The following is a 23,931-nucleotide window of genomic DNA, read 5'->3' as shown; positions in this document are numbered from 1 at the left end:
CATCATCTCAAAGTACAGGCTACACAGTTGGAAGGGTGCACCAGCAGCAACTAGGATACATGGTTAAAGGTAAAGGGACCCCTGACATTTAAGTCCAGTCACGAACGACTCTGGGCTTGTGGTGCTCATCTCGCTTTACAGGCTGAGGGAGCCGGCGTTTGTCCGCTTCTGCAGACAGTTTTTCTGAGTCATTTGGCCAGCATGACTAAGCCGCTTCTGGCGAAGCCACAGCAGCACACGGAAACGCCATTTCCTTCCCGCTGGAGCCGTACCTATTTATCCACTTGCACTGCGTGCTTTCGAACTGCTAGGTTGGCAGGAGCTGGGACCGAACAACGGGAGCTCACCCCCGTTGCGGGGCCTCAAACCGCCGACCTTCCGATTGGCAAACCCAAGTGGCACAGTGGTTTAGACCACAGTGCCACCCACATCCCTAGGATACATGGTTAGGAATAAGCAAAGACATCCCAACACACCCCTTTTGCTGTCCCTTTAAAGGAGAGGAGCGGGGCCCTTCACTTGGGCTACTCTTGTCACAGGTGGGAAGGTTGAAATTGAAAGCATACACCTACCTGGGGCAGGGATTCGAACCGCTGACCTTCCGATCGGCAAGCCCTAGGCTCTGTGGTTTAGACCACAGTGCCACCTGCGCCCCCCTCTTAATAGCACATGTTAGTTTATTATGGATAGCTATATCCCACACCTCTTTGTCATAGCTGTCAACTTTTGGATTTGATAATAAGGGATCAGCAGCTTCACCTGTCCACTTTCGGATCTGAAAATCAGGGATAAGCAGCAGCCTCACCTGTCCCGGGGACAGTCTACAGTATAACAATCCAGGATAGCAGTGGGAAACGGCGATGGAACAAGGGAATTTCCAGCAAAAAAAGGGAAGGTTGACAGTTATGCTCTTTGTATCATTCTTCCATTTTATATTCACCTTGCCCCTTCCACTTCCTTGCTATAATAACTCCTGTAGCTGTCAATAAATTTGTGAGCAAGACCTTCATAACCTTCAAACCTTCCACCCCATCATAAATTGATAATAATGCTACCTCTGGGCTTTCAGCCAGCTTTAACCCAGTGATTTCTGTTATCTCCTTAAACACCCTTTGCCAAAAATTGTACATATTTACATGCCCACCACATGTGAACATATAGCAAATCTCTCTGCACTACTTCCATATCTTTATTTTCCATTCTCTCCTTTTTACCTTTAGCCAAATGGGCAGGGTATAATTATTATTATTATTATTATTATTATTATTATGCATAACTGCTTTTATCTTTACCATTAATATATTGATTTTCCAGTCTCCTAATTTCTTCCTCTAATGCTTTCATCTCTTGTACCCCCCAATTTACTGGATTCCCTAATACTAATTCCCCTCATCACTGCTTTCATTGTATCCCATATTATTGCTTGAGTACTTTGCACCTTCTCATTAATCTTCCATATGTCTAATAATTCTTTCCCTATCTTATTTACTGTTTGACTATTATGGAAGATCCTCGTATCTAACCTCAGTCTTCTGGCTTCCTTATAATCTTTATCTTTAACACCATATTAACCAATGCGTCTTCGGTTACCTTTATGCTAGTAGCCTTTGACTGCCCTCTCCTCCATGAATTCTCTTTTAAGGCTATCAAAGTTGGTGGCCGTCACAGCCTCCTGATGGAGGGAGTTCCATAATTTGACTGCACTGCATGAAGAAGCCCTTTTTATCTCTCCTGAATCTTCCAACATTCAGCTTCATTGGATGTTCCAAAGGACCAGACAAATATAATTCCTAGTCCTTATACCAGAGATGGTTTTAACTGGAGATGCTTGGGATTGAACTTAAGGTGTTCTCCACCCAAACCCTGTGAGCCACCATTGAGCTATGTACCCTCCCCGAAAGTTGTCCTTTGCCTGCCTGAAATAAGGAATATAGTGAGAATCCTCTCCCTGATCATCTTGGTTTTCACCCCATATATAACAGGATTCAAAGCGGGGGGCACCAGAAGGTAGAGTATAGCCACTATAATGTGGATGTGGTGGGGGACATTGTGGCCAAACCGGTGAGTGAGGAAAGTGAAGAGAGCTGGAATATAGAAAGAAAGAATAACACAGATATGGGATGCACAGGTCCCAAAGGCTTTCAGACAAGCCTCATGGGATGGGAGTCTCAATACGGTCTTGAGGATCATGACATAGGACATAGCAATGATGAAGATATCGAATCCAACTACCACAAAAGCCACAAAGAGGCCATAAACAACGTTGGCCTGGATATTCCCACAAGCCAGCTTCACCACAGCCATGTGCTCACAGTAGGAGTGGGAAATGAATTGGTGGCCACAGTAGGGAAGCCTGTGAGCCAGGAAGGCAAAGGGGCTGATGAGGAGAACTGCACGCAGAAGAACGAGGCTGCCCAGGGTTCCTATGGCTTGCAAGGAGAGGATGGCCGAATGCTGGAGCGGGTAGCAAATGGCCACATAGCGGTCGAGAGCCATGGCCATGAGCACTCCCGACTCGACAGACGAGAAGGCATGGATGAAAAACATCTGGGCCAGGCAGGCATGGAAGTCAATGGCCCCAGCACTGAGCCAGAAAACAGCCAGCATTTGGGGCACAGTGGAGGTGGAAAGAACCAGGTCGGTGATGGCCAGCATGGCCAGGAAAAGGTACATAGGCTCCTGCAGTCTGGGCTCAGTCTTGATCACGTAGAGAATGATGCTGTTTCCCAGGACTGCAATGACATACATGATGCACAAAGGGATGGCAATCCAAGCCTGCGCCCACTCCAAGCCTGGTATGCCCACCAGGAGGAAGAATGCAGGATGCTGCTGGGCACCACTGCCATTGACCGGCAACATGGCACACAGTGGACTCTTTGTTTCTGCCTCCAGCCTCTGGCATCAGAGCATCTCTGTTCAACTTTGCCATATTCCTGCTGATCCAGTTGTCAAGTTTATTAGGCTTCTGCTACTCTGCGAGTTTTTAATGAAATGAAGATTGGTCATATTTTGTCCTTGGATATCGTGTGACTTTCACTGTAAGAGGGAGCAGCTTGATGGAGCCTGGCAGAGCAATAGATTTTATTTTATTTATTTATTTCCTACAATTTCTATCTCACACGATTGTAGGAAAAAACTCGAAACCATTTACAAAAAAGATAAAACCATAAAATTAACAGCAGCAGCTCTCAGTTTGAGCCCTGTCCCATTTTCCCCCATGCCAGTTGGAACAAGAGAGAGAGGGATTAATGCACCAAGGTTGCATCTTTTGCTAAAGAAAAGCATTTGGGCTTGGAGAACATGGTCACCATACACCACATATGCTTTTTACTAGGTTCTGCTCTTCCTCTGTTGGCAACCATTTGTCTTTCTTGCACTGGAGTCCTATTAAAACTCCATTCTGTTAGGACTGGGATATAGAAGGAAAATGTAGCCGAAAACAAGAACGTGCTCTCCAGCAGGATCTGTGATGCCTGTGCTGTTTGCACACCCTTGTTCTCTGTCATTCAGGGCTCTTTTTTTTAAGAAGGAGAGCTTTGCTAGAGAAGACCAAAGCAAGCCCACTTAGTCCAGAACCCTCTTTCCCACAAAGTCCACAAAGGAAAGTCCACAAGCAGGCATGAAAGCAACAACCGCTGCCCCAACCCCCACTTCCTCAAATCATAGAACTGCATAGTCCAGCACCATGCGAGGTTTGAATCACAGCTTTCCCTGAGCTACAAGTTGAATAAAGAAATGGGTACCCTAAGCAAGGAAAAATAACAGCCCATTCAGTTGAAAACAGCTAGAATCAGAATATTTTTGGGAGGAGGGAATGAATTTTCCATGAAGGAAGCTAAATGAAAATTAGCAAAACTTACCCCTATGAAAGTCTTAAGAGGTTTGTTCGGCTGTGTACAATGAAAATACCGGTCTTGTTTGCACAATGTCATTGTGTTTGCTGAGATAACCAGAGAAGGTTTAAGTGGATGCTTGCGAATCTCTTTTGGGAGACCTGCTCCCTCTCCTGGGAACTGGTGCTGATTATGGGCACATTCTGGGTGATTACTGCCATCTTCACTGGTGGGAAGCTCAAGTACAAAAGAGAGAGAAAATGCAGCCAGGTGCCCATCTCCCATATGGGTTGTGCATCTAGTTGGGGTGCCAACTCCCAAGGGGGTTCAGGTCTAAGTTGTTGAGCTTTTATAGGAAGGCCTAAGTTGTTGAGCTTCTTTGTGGGGAACCACTGATCTACCACAGACGATCTGCCTGCTGGACGTGCCTGTCGTACACTAACACACTGGCTCAAGGCAGCTTGTGTGACATTAGGCAGGCACCATCACTGTACTCTGAGATGCCTGCTTAAAATGTTTTTCTTTCAGTAGGTATATCCAGACACTTTGGGTAGGATAAAACTAATGAATCCTCCCATCTAGTCCAGTATCCTCTTCTCACAGTGCCCAGCCAGGTGCCTCAAGGGGAAGCCCACAAGCAGTGCCTTTGTGCAAGAACCCTCTCCCCTCTTGTGGTCTCCAGGAACTGGTATTTGGAAGCATTCCTGCCTCCAGCTGTGGAGGCAGAGCATAGCCATTGTGGCTTCCACACCTGCACACCTCCTGTGACCCCTGAAGTTGGCTCTGGGGGCCCAGCAAAAGCACCAGAATAGCATGTGTGGGAAGGAGAGGCGGGTTGCTCTGTTAGTCAAGGTGAAATGTTTGCACTGGTAGAACATTCAACGTTGAATTCCTCACATGATTTGGTGACACCTGCTCTTAGATTGTTTTAGATATTGTGTTCTGATGTTTTTAACAGTTTTTTTAAATGCTTTAAATTTTATTTATTTTCAGTTGTATTTTGATGAATAGAATCAAGACTGAAGCTTTATGTAACTAAACAATATTTTTATTAATGCATTACAGACTTCTGTGTGATTATTTTGTTTAGAAGGAAAAAGCATCCTAGATAATTAATAACGTAATAAGGATAAGCAACCTTGTCTCAGAAGTTTCCACATTTCATGCTGCAAAGTGATGCTAACTAGATGTTAAACTAACACAAGTGAGTAAGAGGAAGAATAAATAATAAATATTTATTATTATTATTATTATTAATTTCATTTCTATACCACTTTCTATACCACTTCATTTCTATACCACTTTATACAACTCTGGGGTTGCATGCTCATCTCGCTCTATAGGCCGAGGGAGCTGGTATTTGTCTGCAGACAGCTTCCAGGTCATGTGGCTAGCATGACTAAGTGGCTTCTGGTGAACAAGAGCAGCGCATGGAAACACAGTTCACCTATTTATCTACTTGCACTTTGATGTGCTTTCAAACTGCTAGATGGGCAGGAGCTGGGACCGAACAATTGGAGCTCACCCCATTGTGGGGATTTGAACCGCTGACTTTCTGGTCAGCAAGCCCTAGTCTCTGTGGTTTAGACCACAGCGCCACCCGCGTCCTCACATATTTCATAGACTGCAATAAATTTAATGGGTTTTTTGCTGATTAATTTTATATACGTTCTTAAAACTGATTTCACCCTTCGGTCATAATCAGGCCACAAGCCTCTCACTTCACCAGGGCAAATTAAGGACATCAGTTTCAAAATCCAGACTTGGGAACAACACAGCCTCCTACACATAAATGTGTTGAATGTTTTTTCTAAGATACTTCAGTTAACTTTTGCCCTTCTGAAACAGTTTAACTATCCTTGTTCGAATTTGTTTGGTTTTTACACTGTACACAGTGGGATTCATCAGTGGCGGCACCAGAAGGTACACATTGGCCATGAGGATGTGAACAATGGGTGGGGCATTTTTCCCATAGCGATGGATCATAGAGAGGCCAATCATTGGGATATAGAAAGTGAGGACAGCACAGATGTGAGAGATGCAAGTGTTCAAGGCCCGAAAGCGCTCTTGCTTGGAGGCAATGCTTAGCACAGTTTTGAGGATCATGATATAGGAAAAAACCAGCAACACAGAGTCAAGAACCATGGAGGAGATCACCACCATCAAGCCATAGATGCTGCTGACTTTCCTGTCGGAACGTACCACCTTCAGAATATCCTGGTGCAAGCAGAATGAATAAGAGAGCACATTTTCTTTTCCATACTGCAGCCTCTTCAGGAGGAAGGAGGCTGGGAACACAAGAAGGGTGGCCCGAAGGGCAACCCCCACCCCTATCTTGATGATGTTTCTGTTGGTCAAGATAGATGTATATCTCAGAGGGTTCCGGATGGCCACCAGACGATCAAAGGCCATGGAGATTAGAATGCCTGACTCAAGAATAGAGAAAGTATGGATGAAGTACATCTGGACCAGGCAGGTGTTGAAACCAATTGTGCGGTGGTTGAACCACAGGACTCTCAGCATGGTGGGCAGAGTGACACAGGATAGTCCCAGGTCTGTCATGGCCAGCATTGAGAGGAAATAGTACATGGGCTCATGGAGGGTTTGGTCCGTCTTGATGATGAAGAGGATGGTGCAGTTTCCTGCGATGGCTGTGAGGTACATGGAGCAGATGGGGATGGAAATCCAGGTGTGGTGTTTCTCTAGCCCAGGAAAGCCCGTGAGGAGGAAAGCAGGAGTACTGACTGTCTCGTTGATGTAGAACATGATCTTGTCAAAGACTGTACTGTGCCCTTTGCTGCTCCCTGAATTAGAAAAATGGAAGCCTTCTGATTATTCCGACATCCCATTCCTTTCCACCAGCTGCAACTGATCCTTTCCCTCCTACAGTAGCCATCACAGCCTGAACACAAAATAAAGATAATAGTATTTTACAATTTGATTTTGACTACAAAATCTACCCCACATTCTTCAATTCAAAACCATCTGTTCCAAAGCACCCAAGAGCAATATCATGTTCAATAATTAATTTATCCCTGTAGACCTTTGATACACCTCGGTCTTGTCTGTGGTAAAAGTGCCACAATTCATCTGGTAAGCATGCCGGGCAACTAGAAAGGGACCACCCAGCGGCTGGCTTCCCCCTCGAACAAACTGCAAATGGCTTAATCAGTTGGAAAGTCAGACACGCATACGCTCACACCTAGCTCAAACTCTCCACGGGTTCCTCAGAACTTAGCAGGGAACAAGACTCAGGTCTGCACTAACGGTGCATGGCAAGGGTAGCATGGGGTGCTGCTTGTATGCCATTCATGGCAGCCTTCAACTGCATTAACTGACCTCATATATTCTGGTTTTCTCAGTAAAGGTTTTGAATAGCTTGGTCTGTGTCAAGGACCAGCACCTTGGGAGCCTGGCTGATGGCTTTCAGCACACACCCCACTTCCGATATGTGTGCATTGATTCTCCCCGAATGGATAATTCTGTCTTTGTCTCCGTTGAATCAGCCCAGGTTCCCATTCTATCAAAAGAGAGTCGTGAAATCCTGCCTAATACTTCTCTGAGTTCATTAACATCGGGTTTCTTCAGGGTGCACACTTGATTAGGCTCACCTTTGGATTCATGTAAGATCCTGAATTCCAGCATTACATTTTCACTTTTCCTCCCTGCTGTTTTGCGTATGATGCTGCTAAGTGGCAAGGAAACAGTCCCTGAGGGGATATCAGCCCCACTTCTATAATTCTAGCAGACTTGCTGTTCAAAATTCCTTGTGTTCATTTGTTCTTTGAGGTAGCACCGCAAATATTTTCTCTTCTTCCCTTCAAGAGAGAGGTTGGAAATGCCGTATATTCACATGTTTGCCCAGATTTATCTCAGTGAAGGGATGGTCAGAGCCTGAGAAAGAATGTTAAAATACTTAATGCCTGAGGATGCTTTCCAGGTGGGGCAACTAGAATTATCCTGGAGTGGAGGGCTGTCAGGGGAGTGCTCTGCAGCGCGGGGTGTTAGAGAGAGAGGGAGTTTTGAACTGCCAGAGAGAAGAGAGTGAGAGTGTGCTAGGAGTGTCTAGCTGGAGTGAACTCGACTTAGGATATGTATGGCACTGAGCAGTGAAGCCTTTGATTTCTGGGAGTGTGATGTGCACTGTCTGCTACAGGAAGCTTTTGGTTTCTGTGTGGTATGTTCTGTTTGTATATTTGTAGTAAAGCAAATATTGAAGATGCCCCAAGTCCACAGTGCCCTCAGTTCTGGCAGCACACAGGTGGGTGCCATTGGCATTATAAGAGAACAAGGGAGGTGTTTGTGGTGAGTTCTGGCACCTCTTTTTCTAGAAAAATAGCACTGGACAGATCTGAAGTTGCCTGCTATCTCAGGATTCCCTTCCTTCCTTCCTTCCTTCCTTCCTTCCTTCCTTCCTTCCTTCCTTCCTTCCTTCCTTCCTTCCTTCCTTCCTTCTCTTCCTTCTCTTCCTTCTCTTCCTTCTCTTCCTTCCCTGCTCCATTCTCACCTAAGTTGAACCTACTGCACTGACAACCCCCTAAGACTTGTTAAGGTGAGCCTATCATGATGACAAGGAAATGCAACTCACCAAACCGCCTCTTGTTAGACTTTTCCTGCGTCTCTGATGCTACAGCAAGAGACAGCCAGCATCGCGTCTACTTATGGACACATGTCTGTGATGCCGGCAGTGCAAGGGAGCCATTATGTGTCCCCATGTTCCCCTGTGGGAAGTGCTTGCATCAGTTGCCCTTGGGTTGCACCATTCTGACTAAATGAACGTGCAAGCAATGCTGCAGTCCCCATGTTCATGCTTAGAGGAGCCCCTTTAAGAAGGCGATTGTTTTCTTCATTTAGGAGACCCAAGATCAACAAACCTACATTTGTTCAGCCTCATGAATTGTAATGGAAATAAGAAAGTCAGGGTAATATTGGAACTGAATTGGATGTCACATACCTGAGGACTCTTCTTTCTTTCTTTCTTTCTTTCTTTCTTTCTTTCTTTCTTTCTTTCTTTCTTTCTTTCTTTCTTTCTTTCTTTCTTTCTTTCTGAAAATAGCCTTGGAGGCTCAATCTTAAACAGAAGAGCAAATGAGAGTAGAGACAAACTCTTCCCCTTCCTTCTCACTCCATTGAAAGGGATGGCCAAGACTCTGAAGGAGAAGGTCTGAATCCACACTAAACCCACTTTCACTTGTTATGTACTGCTGTGCCGTTGTTTGTTTCTTTTTTTTACAAAGCAAATTGCAGGGGAGAGGGGACACTGTACTGAACACTTGGCCATTTCTCTCTTGATTACAATGCTATTCCCTGCTGCATGACACTTCAAAGTGCAATAAAAAGTTGGAGGTTCTTAACACGTATCCTGGTATCATCTCTCTCACACAACTCTGCACTATACATCAATGTAATTGTGTGGATATAACAGAATCATAGAATTGCAGAGAATCGTAGAATCAAGGAGTGTGGCGGAGTCTCCTTCTTTGGAGGTGTTTAAGCAGAGGCTTGACAGCCATCTGTCAGGAATGCTTTGATGGTGTTTCCTGCTTGGCAGGGGGTTGGACTGGATGGCCCTTGTGGTCTCTTCCAACTCTATGATTCTATGATTCATTGGAAGGGACCCTGAGGATCATCTACAGGTAGTCTAGCCCCCTGCAGTGCATGTATAGGCAGTTGTCCCATGGATTGAACCTGCAACCTTGGCATTATCAGCACCCCACTCTGGCCAACTGAGCTATCCATGTTCTCAAAAGGTGGTCTAGTCCAGCCTTCTGCCATGCAAGGAAGTGAGTGGTGTTCGAAAAGTACTTCATTTTTCCTTGTGGCAAATGCACATGCACAATATATTTACAGGTGATTTGTGTCAAGCTGAAGGAACTGTGCCTCACCCCCTATCACAATGGACTTCTCTGCACTCCACCTCCCATGTATCATTAGCAGACTTTGATTTTTTTTTTTTTTGCATTTTTGCCCTCACCTTGGTTTTTGTTGTTTAGTCGTTTAGTCGTGTCCGACTCTTTGTGACCCCATGGACCATAGCACGCCAGGCACTCCTGTCTTGCACTGCCTCTCGCAGTTTGGTCAAACTCATGTTCGTAGCTTCGAGAACACTGTCCAACCATCTTGTCCTCTGTCGTCCCCTTCTCCTAGTGCCCTCAATCTTTCCCAACATCAGGGTCTTTTCCAAGGATTCTTCTCTTCTCATGAGGTGGCCAAAGTATTGGAGCCTCAGCTTCACGATCTGTCCTTCCAGGGAGCACTCAGGGCTGATTTCCTTCAGAATGGATAGGTTTGATCTTCTTGCAGCCCATGGGACTCTCAAGAGTCTCCTCCAGCACCATAATTCAAAAGCATCAATTCTTCGGCGATCAGCCTTCTTTATGGTCCAGCTCTCACTTTCATACATCACTACTGGGAAAACCATAGCTTTAACTATACGGACCTTTGTCGGCAAGGTGATGTCTCTGCTTTTTAAGATGCTGTCTAGGTTTGTCATTGCTTTTCTCCCAAGAAGCAGGCGTCTTTTAATTTCGTGACTGCTGTCACCATCTGCAGTGATCAAGGAGCCCAAGAAAGTAAAATATCTCACTGCCTCCATTTCTTCCCTTCTATTTGCCAGGAGGTGATGGGACCAGTGGCCATGATCTTGGTTTTTTTGATGTTGAGCTTCAGACCATATTTTGCGCTCTCCTCTTTCACCCTCATTAAAAGGTTCTTTAATTCCTCCTCGCTTTCTGTCATCAAGGTTGTGTCATCTGCATATCTGAGGTTGTTGATATTTCTTCCGGCAATCTTAATTCCGGCTTGGGATTCATCTAGTCCAGCCTTTCGCATGATGAATTCTGCATATAAGTTAAATAAGCAGGGAGACAATATACAACCTTGTCGTACTCCTTTCCCAATTTTGAACCAATCAGTTGTTCCATATCCAGTTCTAACTGTAGCTTCTTGTCCCAGATAGAGATTTCTCAGGAGACAGATGAGGTGATCAGGCACTCCCATTTCTTTAAGAACTTGCCAAAGTTTGCTGTGGTCGACACAGTCAAAGGCTTTTGCATAGTCAATGAAGCAGAAGTAGACGTTTTTCTGGAACTCTCTAGCTTTCTCCATAATCCAGCGCATGTTTGCTATTTGGTCTCTGGTTCCTCTGCCCTTTCGAAATCCAGCTTGCACTTCTGGGAGTTCTCGGTCCACATACTGCCTAAGCCTGCCTTGTAGAATTTTAAGCATAACCTTGCTAGCGTGTGAAATGAGCGCAATTGTGCGGTGGTTGGAGCATTCTTTGGCACTGCCCTTCTTTGGAATTGGGATGTAGACTGATCTTCTCCAATCCTCTGGCCATTGCTGAGTTTTCCAAACTTGCTGGCATATTGAGTGTAGCACCTTAACAGCATCATCTTTTAAAATTTTAAATAGTTCAGCTGGAATATCATCACTTCCACTGGCCTTGTTATTAGCAGTGCCCATTTGACTTCACTCTCCAAGATGTCTGGCTCAAGGTCAGCAACCACACTACCTGGGGTGTACGAGACCTCCATATGTTTCTGGTATAATTCCTCTGTGTATTCTTGCCACCTCTTCTTGATGTCTTCTGCTTCTGTTAGGTCCTTACCACTTTTGTCCTTGATTATGGTAATCTTTGTACGAAATGTTCCTTTCATATCTCCAATTTTCTTGAACAGATCTCTGGTTTCCCCCATTCTATTGTTTTCCTCTATTTCTTTGCATTGCTCATTTAAGAAGACCCTCTTGTCTCTCCTTGCTGTTTTTTGGAAATCTGCATTCAGTTTCCTGTATCTTTCCCTATCCCCCTTGCATTTTGCTTGCCTCCTCTCCTCCGCTATTTGTAAGGCCTCGTTGGACAGCCATTTTGCTTTCTTGCATTTCCTTTCCCTTGGGATGGTTTTCGTTGCTGCCTCCTGTATAATGTTACGAGCCTCCATCCATAGTTCTTCAGGCACTCTGTCCACCAAATCTAAATCCTTAAACCTGTTCCTCACTTCCACTGTGTATTCATAAGGGATTTGATTCAGATTGTATTTTACTGGCCCAGTGGTTTTTCCTACTTTCTTCAGTTTAAGCTGGAATTTTGCTATAAGAAGCTGATGATCTGAGTTACAGCCAGCTCCAGGTCTTGTTTTTGCTGACTGTATAAACCTGCCCTTCATCCTATATTGAACCTAGACCTACAAATCACATGGGTGACTGTTTCCTTTAATATGACAATGCAGTTTGTGTTCCACTTAGCCACAGGAAACTAGTTAGTTTTTGTTGTTGTTGTTTAGTCATTTAGTCATGTTCGACTCTTCGTGACCCCATGGACCAGAGCACGCCAGACACTCCTGTCTTCCACTGCCTCCCGCAGTTGTCCTTCCAGTGAGCACTCAGGGCTGATTTCCCAAGGTGCTAAATTGGCTTCCGGTTCCGCTCTGCATTAATGGAGGCAGACCCCACAACAGTGGGAGATCGTTGGTGAAGGAAAAACAAGTATGATTGAGAGCAAATATCCTTGCAAATTCCCCCCAGGGACAGAAGGGAATGGGCTTCACTCGCAGTACCTGGCTCTCCCTCTGGCATGGAATGCAGGAGACAGGGAGGCTCTGAGTGCAAAAACACTTCGCCTGCCGAAAACCCTCCAGTGCCTACTGTTAATAGGAGCTTAATTGGACTAAAGTACAGGCACATGCTGGAACAGATGAGATCACAAACTGTGGAACAAAACCAACTGCAAGGATTTTTAGGTTTGAACTTTAGATAAAACTTCATTCAGTGCAAAAGACAGGGGGTTGAGGGGAGCCTACAGTTTCTTTATTTAAAGTTTTCTTCTCCACATTTGTGATTCGGCAACCATTCTCTGAATGTTAGTTCAAATTATATTTGTACAAGCGAGGGTTATAGATATGGAATATAACATTAAACAGAACTGTGTGAGTTTTAAAAGGGGGGAAGGGAGGGAAGCTCTGTTTTGCAAAAGGTTTACGGTGGAAACTTAGAGCTGACTCTTCCCCATCCTTTATTATTTACAGAGTGAATAATAAAAGACTTGCAATTTAATTTAATTGGAAGTATAACTGCTCATTTATAGTCAGTCAGATGGAATGATGAAAGGAGTTTGTGAACTGCCAAGGAACTGATAAGGTTCATTATTGAGTCATCTGCAGTTTGACAGACCACTCTTCTTCCAGGCTGAGAGGGAAAATGGTGAAAACAGGTTATTCATTGGGACGGAATGACTTTTGCAGCTGTTGTTAAAGTTGCAAAACAATGAATTATGGAGCGATTGTCCCTCTTTAGATGTATTTCTCTAGTCAGAAGTGGATCCCTGGCAGGTTGGTTGGCTCTTGTATTTGTTTGATTATTTGTTGCATTTAGTTATAAGCCACATAGCATGATGACAGACTGAATTTCTTGCATTTGTGTCCTCACTTTGGGAAAAACAAACAAATCCCCCCCCCCTCTCCCTATATGCAGTTTAGAGCTATGTACTCACCTAGGTGGCCACATTATAAAAATACCAGTTTGGACTGCATTCCACTTAGCCACAGTAAATTAGTTAAACTTCAAGGTGTTCCAACAATGCACTGTTCTTTTCAATGCTAAATTTGCAATTGTACAGTTGGAGGAAGGGACTGATGTCCTGCACCCCTAACTTGAAGGGGATACATAATCACTCCAATTGGAGCGCTCCAGCCTTTACCAAAGGTGTCATGGACTTTGAAGAAGCATGAACTCTGAGCGAAAAGGAGAAATGAGCTAAAAGGAAGGCACGTTTGGCAAACCCTCACTGTGATCAACTCCTGCCTGGAAACCTATGTCCCCACTGTGGAAAGACATGTGGATCCAGAATTGGCCTCCACAATCACTTATGGACTCCCGGCTAAGACCATTTTCATGGAAGGCAATCTTATTTGGCTACAAGTGATCACCAAAGAAAGAAGAAGATAATCCCTCCTATAACTTGCTTGCTCTGGTTGCTCCTGCTAAGAGTTTTCTGTTAACTCTTCCAAAATTGTCTGATTATCCTTGTTCGGATTTGTTTGGTTTTCACACTGTACACAGCGGGATTCATCAATGGTGGCACCAGGAGGTACACATTGGCCATGAGGATGTGGACAATGGGTGGGGCATTTTTCCCATAGCGATGGATCATAGAGAGGCCAATCATTGGGATATAGAAAGTGAGGACAGCACAGATGTGAGAGATGCAAGTATTCAAGGCCCGAAGGCGCTCTTGCTTGGAGGCAATGCTCAACACAGTTTTGAGGATCATGATATAGGAAAAAACCAGCAACACAGAATCAAGAGCCATGGAGGAAATCACCACCATCAAGCCATAGATGCTGCTAATTTTCCTGTCGGAACACACAACATTCAAAATATCTTGGTGCAAGCAGAACGAATAAGAAAGTACATTGACTCTTCCATACCGCTGCCTCTTCAGGAGAATGGCAGTTGGAAAGACAAGAAGGGCGGCCCGAAGGGCAACGCCCAACCCTATCTTGATGATGTTTCTGTTGGTCAAGATAGATGTATATCTCAGAGGGTTCCGGATGGCCACCAGACGGTCAAAGGCCATGGCCAACAGAATACCTGACTCAACGATGGAGAAAGTATGGATGAAGTACATCTGAATCAGGCATATGTTGAAATGGATAATGCGGTGGTTGAACCACAGGACGCTCAGCATGGTGGGCAAAGTGGCGATTGATAAACCCAGGTCAGAGAGGGCCAGCATGGAGAGGAAATAGTACATGGGCTTGTGGAGGGTTTTGTCCGTCCTGATGATGAAGAGGATGGTGCAGTTTCCTGCGATGGCTATGAGGGACGCGGAGCAGATGGGGATGGAGAGCCAAATATGTTTTTCCTCCAACCCAGGGAAGCCTGTGAGGAAGTAAGCAGCAGCACTAGCTGTTTCGTTAGAGATGGACATGATGTTGTCTGAAGACCATTGTCCCTTGTTGGTCCCTATTTAAGAGAAAAAGAAGTCATCTGGCTATTCAGACATTCAAATCCTCCCCACCAATGGCAACACAGCTTCTCTTCCAAGTCGACATCAGAGCCTGAATGTGAAACAGAGATTTCCTTATGCTGATTTACATTTTGATTTTAACTGAATAATCTGTCGCATATTCTTTGATTCAAAACCACCCAATTTTTTCTTCATTAGAATTGTGGGTGTGAGTGTGCCTTTTTGCAGCTCCTCCTTGAGGATCTCCCACACACCTTGGGTTGCTTTTTGCACCAGTATATAGAGCCATGAGATCCTACCTAGCATTCCTCTGAGTTCATTAAAAAAATATTTCCTCAAGTTTCAGGCACAAACTTGGCAATGCTCACCTTTGGATTTCCAAAAGCTCCCAACTTCTTGCATTGTGTGGTCACTTTCCCCCAAGGCCCTCACTCCTTGTTATTTGTGTTGTGAAGTAGCAATGGGGCAGAGGCGCATCCACCAAGGAGAGGAGACACCAGACCTACTCCTACAATTCTAGCAAACTCACCTTTTGAGAAGCCTTGTATTCCTTTGTTCTTTGAGATAACAGCACAGATAAATTCTCTTTTCTTCCCTTTAACAGAGAGGCTGGCTGGCTGATGGGACAAACGGGAACTGTATATTTGTGTGTTTCCCCAGATTTATCACTGTGGAAGATTGGTTAGAACCCAAGAATAAACTTTGACATGCTTAATGCCTGCAACTGCTCTCCACATGGAACCACTTGAATTATCCAGGAGAGGAGAGGTTTGAGTTCTCTGCAGCTGTTTTAAGACAGTGAGTTTTGAATTGCAAGAGATAAGGGTGTGAGGGAATGCTAAGGGTGTCCATCCGGAGTTAGCTGGACTTGGGATATGCATGGCACTGAAGGGCAGAGGCTACACACATTGATCTCTGGGAACATATTGTGCACTGCCTGCTATAGTAAGCTTTTGGTCTCTGCAGTATCTTCTGCTTGCAAGAAAGCCAACACTGAAGATGCCCAAGTCCTCAGTGCCCTCCCACACACCAGAAGGAAACTAAACCAGGGACCTCTGCTCCCCAACAATGTCTCAGCATTTGAGTTTTAGGGGGTCCTCAGAAAGACCACAGGCAGGGAAAGAGATGGCTATGCAGACCAAAGGAAATGCAGGGCACAAGGTGCTCTACAATGCGTATCTTTTTTCTTCTCTTGACACCTGCATCTGGAAGTAATGTTTGCTACAGTAAAATTCATGTGGTGTTGGTGTTTTGTGGTGGGGTTCTACTCTCATCTGAGTAGAACCTTCTGCACCGGCAAACCCCCATGGCCTGTTAAAATGAGTCTATAAAGATGTCAAGTAAAGGAAATGCAACTCACCCAAATCACATCTCATTAGAGGACTTAAAGCTAGTCAATTCAAGTGGGCTTTTGGTTCCTCGCTTCAGCAATTTTGTGTGTCTTGCATTCTACAGCAAAGAGACATTCAGCATCATCTTTGCACATGAACAAGTGCTTACAATTCCAGCAACGCAAGGAGCCTTTATGTGTTCTTGTGTTCCCCTCTTGGGAGATTCTTACATCACTGGAAGCTGCCCTTGGGCTGAAAAGTTCATTATCCACCAAGCCCAAAATGAATTCCTGGGGACTTGGGTTATTTTTGTAGGATTTTGTGTGTCATGCTTATGGATGCTTGACAAAGTTGCTCTTGTGAATTTTAATATGAACTGAAATTATCCCTATTTCTTGCACTATGAGGACAGGAACGTAGTTTCCTTCAGATTTAACAATCCACAAAATTTGCTGTGGCCGATGTTTGGTTTAAAGATGTACCAAGATGTATTTTAAAATGTATGTTTTAGGATAAGGATTGGAGAAGTGTAGTTTGTGAGAAGATTTACAAAAATATATTGAAATGCAATTTTTCATGCAGGGGTGTTTTGCGTTTGGTATTTTTTAAAGTAGATTAATGCATAAAAAGTGAGGGGCAATTGGTGCTCATTCACCTGGGAAGGTAACCCATCTAGGAGAAGGAAAACTCTGAACTTAAGTCTCTGCTTCCCTGCAGGATATTTTTGGAATAATAATAGTAATAATAATAATAATAATAATAATAATAATAATAATAATAATTTATTTATACCCCGCCCATCTGCCCAGGTCTCCCCAGCCATTCAGAAAAAAAGGCTCAAGGGTAAACCCTATAAAGATCCAGAGTGGAGTTCCTATCATAGCTGCCAAGTTATCCCTTTTTTAAAGGGAAATTCCCTTATGCTGAATAGGCTTCCTCGTGAGAAAAGGGAAAACTTGGCAGCTATGGTTCCTATGATGGTTGGGTGGCTCCTTGTACATCTCCTTCCAGCAACTCCTGCACCCAGGCTGGTGCCAAATGTCTTGCTCTGCTTTCCTTTGTCCAAAAAGGTGATGTTGTTTGGGTAGCCCATAACCTCCAGAAATACTGCCCAGACTTGCACCCTGAGGAAGTCACTTTGGTGTTGCTAATACATTGGTTTGACTTCTCCCCCCAGAGGCACACTCCATTGTCTCTTGAGACAGATGGATGACAACAAATGCAGAAACAGGTTGGAATGGATTCGTGAATGAGCAGATTTGAAAGAGTTATTGGGGAAGATTCACCTAACCAACCCCGTAAGCAGAAGCCTTGGGCAAAGACTTCCGCTTATGAAGTGTGTCTTTCCCATGTCTCTTCCCCCTGCACCCCCACACCCTCTGAAAAAGGCCTGGGGGGGGCTCAGTAGAACCCCCTGAACAGCACACAGAGGGAGGAGACGGGCATCTTTCCATCTGGCAAAGAGCAATGCCGCACAGACAGAACAATAGGAAAAGGGTAATGTTGAATTCCATCTATCGCCAGGCAAGTGTGGGAGGAGAGCTCAGAAGGCAGGGGTGGGAAAGGGGAGAAACTTACCCTTAAATCTCTCTGCTTGCTGTGCAAATTTAACAAGTCTACATAGCCTCCAACATTCCTCAAATAATAGAATGTCACGATTTTCATCTGAGGAGTGTTGGAGGGTATGAGATAAGACAGAGGCACTGTTGGTGGGTGGTTTTGTAGATGGGAAGGTGGGAGACTGCCTGCTCTTCATGAGGTTACACTCCCTGTAAAGGAGCAGAAGCATAGCTTGGAGTTTCTTCTGAACCCATTGCTGTCGCTTGAGACTCAGGTGATCTTGGTGGCATGGAGTGCCTTCTGTCAGCTTCGACTGGTGGCCCAACTACACCCCTATATGAACAGGGATAGCCTAACTTCTGTGGCCTAAGCCCTGGTAATCTCTAGGTTAGATTACTGTAATTTGTTATACATGAAGCTGCCTCTAAAGATGGTCCAGAAACTTCAGCTAGTGCAAATTTTGATGGTCAGGTTGCCCACCAGGGCAAGACAATTCTGGCTCAGCTGCACTGTCTACTAAGTAGTTCTGGGCCCAATTCAGAGTGCTAGAGCTCACCTAAAATGTCTTACATGGCTCGGGACCTCAATACCTTAAGGACCATCTCTCCCCATACAAGCTGACTCAGATGCTGTGCTTGTCTTCCAAGGCCCTTCTCTGTGTTTCCACTCCTTGAGAGGTTCAGAGGGTAACAACCTGAGAATGGACCTTTTCTGTAGTGGCTCCCTATCTGTGGAATTCTCTTGCCAGAGAGGCTCACCATCATTACATGTCTTTAGGTGCCAGGTGAAAACTTTTCTTTTTACCTAGGTCTTTGGCCATAAAACAACCAGAATGAATAAATAAAATAAATGAATGAATATGTAGCGTCGGGAAACCTGTCACTTTGAGGCTTTTAGTGCCTTTTCCTTCTTCCGGAGCTTCAAGATTATCCGTGTGCGGATCTGCTTGGTTTTCACACTGTACACAATAGGGTTCATCAGAGGCGGCACCAAGAGATAGACATTAGCGATGAGGATGAAAATGATGGGTGGAGCATGCTTCCCATAGCGGTGGATCATAGTCAAGCCAAGCATGGGGATGTAGAAACTTAGGACAGCGCAGATGTGGGAGACACAAGTACTCAGCGCCTTGAAACGCTCCTCCTTGGAGGCAACTCCCAACACAGTTCTGAGAATCATGAAGTAGGACAGGACGAGCAACAGGGAATCCACAGCAGTGGAAAAGAGCATCACCAGCAAACCAAAGATGCTGTTGGTTCTCTTGTCTGAATGCACCACTTTCAGAACATCCTGGTGCAAGCAAAATGAATAGGAAAGCACACTTACTTTTCCATACTGCAGCCTTCTCAGCAGGAGGGATCCAGGGAGGACGAGGAAGGCAGCCCGAAAGGCAACCCCCACCCCAATCTTGATTATAGTTTTGTTGGTCAAGATCGTTGTGTACCTCAAGGGGTTCCGGATGGCCACCAAGCGATCGAAGGCCATGGCCAACAAAATTCCTGACTCAGCAATGGACAAGGTGTGGATGAAGTACATCTGGGCCAGGCAGGCGTTGAAGCTGATCACACGGTGACTGAACCACAGAACGCTCAACATGGTGGGCAGAGTGGTAATGGACAAGCCCAGGTCTGTCATGGCCAGCATGGAGAGGAAATAGTACATGGGCTCATGGAGGGCTTGATCCATCTTGATGATGATGAGGATGGTACTGTTCCCTGCAATGGCTACCAGGTACATGGAGAAGATGGGGATGGAGATCCAGGCATGGTGTTTTTCTAGCCCTGGGAAGCCTGTCAGGAGGAACACAGGAGGACTGAAGGCTGAGTGGTTGGAGGACATGATAGTCTTCCAATAACTTTCTCCCGTAGTCTTTGCTGTTCTCTATTAAAAGAAACACAGTTATTTCTTTCATAAAATTTATACACCACTTGATTGTAAGAAGAAGAAAAGCCCTCAAAGCGGTTTTCAAAATGTTATTTTCTTGAGTGGTGTGCATTTCTTTCCCCTTCCAGGCTAAGTGTGAATCACAAATTGCTTTTCCATTGTCACATGGACATTGACCATCGCAGGGAAGCCTGTGCAGATGAGGGAAACCAAGATGATCAAGGGACCCGAATCTCTGGATTCAAGTAACAAGAAAGGACGTTCCGACTAAACATCAGGAAGAACCTTCTGACAGTAAGAGCTGTTGGATAGCGGGACAGACTCCCTCACACTCCCTCACAAGGTGGTGGACTCTCCTTCCTTGGAGGTTTTTAAGCAGAGGTTGGATAGCCATGGATGCTTTAGTTGAGATTCTTGCATTGGAGGGGGCTGGAGTATATGACCTTGAGGTCCCTTCCAACTCTGTTGTTGTTGTTTAGTCGTTTAGTCGTGTCCGACTCTTCGTGACCCCATGGACCATAGCACGCCAGAGCCTTCCAACTCTACTTTCTATGATTCAAGGCTGATGACAGTTACATTGATTAATCTGTGGTGGTCAGTCACTTCAATGGGAACTTTAGTGAAGACTTTGTTGCTGGCATTTATAAAGGAAGCCTGACATATGAATATGTCACCATTCTAAATGGAAGTGACATATGGCCCCCTATACAACTTTGCTGGAGAGCAGATGGCTGTCTGTTTTGGGTACGCTGTGTCTGCCACTAATATCAACAACTAATACCCCAATGATCTACTGATGGGTGCCTTTTGGAAAAAACAGGCAATGTTTGTGTGCGGAAGGTGGGCAGGGTCTACATTTTCCTACAAAAACTGAACAGCAGTTGCATCAGCATTACTGGTCATCAGGAATTTGGCCACTTGGGCACCTCAATGATGGTGGCAAGGAGCCACAAGGCATTGTCTACATGTGTCATAGCTGCCATGGCAGACTGCACCCAAGCCTTTTCAGGTGTTGCAGGGCCACTGCCCAGCAGACCAGACCCCTGGAAAAAAATATCCTCATATAAATCAATCAGCATTTTAGTGCAAACTCTTCCTAATACAGTACACACATTTTTGTATGCAGTTCTAGCACACACATTTTTGCAAGCAATTTCCCTAATTTAGTGCATGTGTGCATGTTATTTTCACTAATACATGCATTTTCTTGCACATTACTCCCAATATATACATTTTCTGTACATATTTTTTGTTAGAGAACTGCATCACAAAATTCAAAGAAATGTGAATTTCAGAGGATAGCTCTGTTTCTGTCATGCTGCCTCTTTGTGAGTAGCATTTAAGAATGGATAAGGTTGAGGTAATGGCACCTTCATTCTCCACCCAACCACCCAAGGCCTCTCCCTATTTGTGTTTCTACTTCTGCTTCATTGACTATGCAAAAGTATTTGACTGTGTTGACCACAGCAAACTATGGCAAGCTCTTAAAGAAATGGGAGTGCCTGATCACCTCATCTGTCTCCTGAGAAATCTCTATGTGGGACAAGAAGCTACAGTTAGAACTGGATATGGAACAACTGATTGGTTCAAAATTGGGAAAGGAGTACAACAAGGCTGTATATTGTTTCCCTGCTTATTTAACTTATATGCAGAATTCATCATGTGAAAGGCTGGACTGGATGAATCCCAAGCCGGAATTAAGATTGTCGGAAGAAATATCAACAACCTCAGATATGCTGATGACACAACCTTGATGGCAGAAAGTGACATCACCTTGCTGACAAAGGTCCATATAGTTAAAGCTATGGTTTTCCCAGTAGTGATGTAAGGAAGTGAGAGCTGGACCATAAAGAAGGCTGATCGCCGAAGAATTGATGCTTTTGAATTATGGTGCTGGAGGAGACTCTTGAGTCCCATGGACTGCAAGAAGATCAAACCTATCCATTCTGAAGGAAATCAGCCCTGAGTGTTCACTGGAAGGACAGATCCTGGAGCTGAGGCTCCAATACTTTGACCACCTCATGAGAAGAGAAGACTCCCTGGAAAAGACCCTGATGCTGGGAAAGATGGAGGGCACAAGGAGAAGGGGACGACAGAGGACGAGATGATGGGACAGTGTTCTCAAAGCTACGAACATGAGTCTGACTAAACTGCGGGAGGCTGTGGAAGACAGGAGTGCCTGGCATGCTCTGGTCCATGGGGTCACGAAGAGTCGGACACGACTAAACGACAACAACGACAACAACAACAATGTGCTTTATCAAGAAGGCTGCCAACTGCAAACCTCAGCATCTTATTTCTTTATACAGGAATGAAGCATCTCTGCATAACATCTAAGCCTTCCCTTCTAAAAAATTTTTTTTAACAAACCAGCTTTTGAAAATTTCTGTGCTGCCAAAATTTTGGACCACAACTTCTATCAACCTGAATCAGCACAGCTTTTTGATGTTGTAGTCTGAAATATCTGGAGGGCACCAAGTTGGCAATGGCTGCTACAATCACATTGCAGAGGCCCTTTAGGCCCCTTTTAACACTACAGTTGTATGATTCTTTGAACTTGTTAGGGACTTGAGCAGGTCTTTTCGCTCTCTCTCTTCCTCTCTCCCTGCCTAACTGCCTTCCATTTACTTATCTATCATGACACAGAATAAACGAAACACAACTCACCGAAATGAGCTTCAGTTAGAGGATTCAAAGCAGGTTGGTTCGGATGGGCTTTGGGTGCCTTCTTCCAGCTTTCTGAAGCTCTGTCATAAGAAGACAACCATTCCCTAGCCTAGGGACATGGGCACATCCCTGGAACGCTTTCACAACTGAGGAGCCTTCTTTATATGTCCCTTTGCACCTCTCCTGGGAAGTGCTTGCATTCAGCAGAAGCCGCCCCTGGGAACTGCTAAGTAGCGAAGCTCATTCACTGTGAAGCCTGGGACAAATTCCTGGGAGCCAGGTAAATTTTGCAAGACCTCCATCTGTAGACAAGTGGCTGCGGATCAGCTGAGTTGTTGCCATTGTAGCTACCAGTACATTTATAATATTTGTGCCACATAGTCTGAATGTGTTTTCTTTATTTTCCAGTGCAATCCTATAGCTAGCCACTCAGCAGTAAGTCCCTGGATTTAAGGTAACCGACTCCCAGTTGGGCATGTCAGAGGAATCTCTTGAAAATGACAATCAAGTGGATGTGCTTCCATCTGTCAATTTGATCTCCATTGTGGCAGGATTCAAGCACAGTTTATTGGCCCTCATCCAGTCCACCGCTGCATTCAGACGCCAGTTCAGAGCTTTCACAGTCGCTCCTGGTTCAGATGTAGTGGTGAAGTAGGGCTGTGTGTCATCTGGGAAGATGGCAGCTCTTTGTGTGGGTGGTTGCCATGTTCATGTGACAGGCAATTTACCCCATCTGTGTTGGGTGGGGGTACACTCCCTCTGAAGGAGCAAGTGTGTACTCCTGGGTACAGCTTTGTCCCTTGAGGCCCAAGTGTCCTCTGTGACCAGGAGTATCTTTTTCCAGCTTTGTCTAATGTGCCAACTAAGGCTATACCTAGACAGACAGTCGAATATGAGTTGGCAAACTCAAGGCAATACAGTATGCTGTATATGAAGCTGCTCTTGGGTTTCTTTCATATCCTCCAACACAATGTGGCAATAATAATAATAATAATAATAATAATAATAATAATAATATATTATAAATTATCATCTTATGGGTCCGAATTCCTGTGTGAGTCATGTAACCGATGTGAGATCATGGACCTGGAAAAATTCCTTTCAGGGGCACAGTGTCCAAAAACATGCATTTTGGGGGACTGCCCAAAATCGCAGGCCTCCCCAAATTCTTTTTTTGGGGGGGGCAAGATCTCAGCCCAAAATTGTGTGAGAACAAGGCGCCCAAAATGTCCAAATGGTGCAGAATGCAGCAACCAGACTGTGGATGGGGACATGTGGTAGTGAATACCTGACACTATCGTTAAAACAACTGCATTGGCTGCCCGTCTGCTACTGAGCCAGGTTCAAGATCCTCGTCAAAGCACTGAACCACTTAAGTCCAGTGCGCCTCAGAGATAATCTGAACACTTGTATCCCAGCTAAGTCACTGAGTTCATAGGATAGCAAGCATAGGGAGCTGCCTTATGCTGACTCAGACCACTGATCCATCTACCATTGTCTTGTCTACATCGACTGGCTGTGACTGTCCAGAGTTTGAGGCAGGAGCCTCTCTCAGTCGTATCTGGGGATTGAACCTGGGACCTTCCTCAGGCAAGGCAGATGCTGTTCCACTGTGCTGCATCCCTTCCCCATCATCTGCAGGAGAACTGTTGGTTGGCAAGGCTCATTTGACCATGAGAAACTGAGATTT

General features: G+C 44.9%; 5 protein-coding genes across 5 annotated transcripts in view; 1 reads left to right on the top strand and 4 right to left on the bottom strand.

The window, feature by feature from the left end:
• The window catches only part of LOC132592062 (uncharacterized), a 295,543-nt gene that overhangs the window by 207,519 nt on the left and 64,093 nt on the right, over positions 1-23,931 (top strand).
• Positions 1,882-2,859, bottom strand: LOC118085011 (olfactory receptor 52R1-like). Its single transcript, XM_060274022.2, has one exon. The coding sequence runs from the start codon at positions 2,857-2,859 to the stop codon at positions 1,882-1,884; it is 978 nt and encodes a 325-aa protein (XP_060130005.2).
• Positions 5,658-6,599, bottom strand: LOC118085592 (olfactory receptor 51G2-like). Its single transcript, XM_035116423.1, has one exon. It carries the CDS (start codon positions 6,597-6,599, stop codon positions 5,658-5,660), a length of 942 nt encoding a protein of 313 aa, XP_034972314.1.
• On the bottom strand, positions 13,825-14,760 carry LOC118085594 (olfactory receptor 51G2-like). Its single transcript, XM_035116425.2, has one exon. The coding sequence runs from the start codon at positions 14,758-14,760 to the stop codon at positions 13,825-13,827; it is 936 nt and encodes a 311-aa protein (XP_034972316.2).
• LOC118085012 (olfactory receptor 51A4-like) lies at positions 18,570-19,529 on the bottom strand. The gene has a single exon (XM_035115264.1). It carries the CDS (start codon positions 19,527-19,529, stop codon positions 18,570-18,572), a length of 960 nt encoding a protein of 319 aa, XP_034971155.1.

This window comes from Zootoca vivipara, chromosome 4 (genome assembly GCF_965207765.1).
Source record: "Zootoca vivipara chromosome 4, rZooViv2.hap1.1, whole genome shotgun sequence".
NCBI lineage: Eukaryota > Metazoa > Chordata > Lepidosauria > Squamata > Lacertidae > Zootoca > Zootoca vivipara.
The sequence above is the reverse complement of the archived record's forward strand: the minus strand, read 5'-3'. Positions and strand labels throughout refer to the sequence as shown.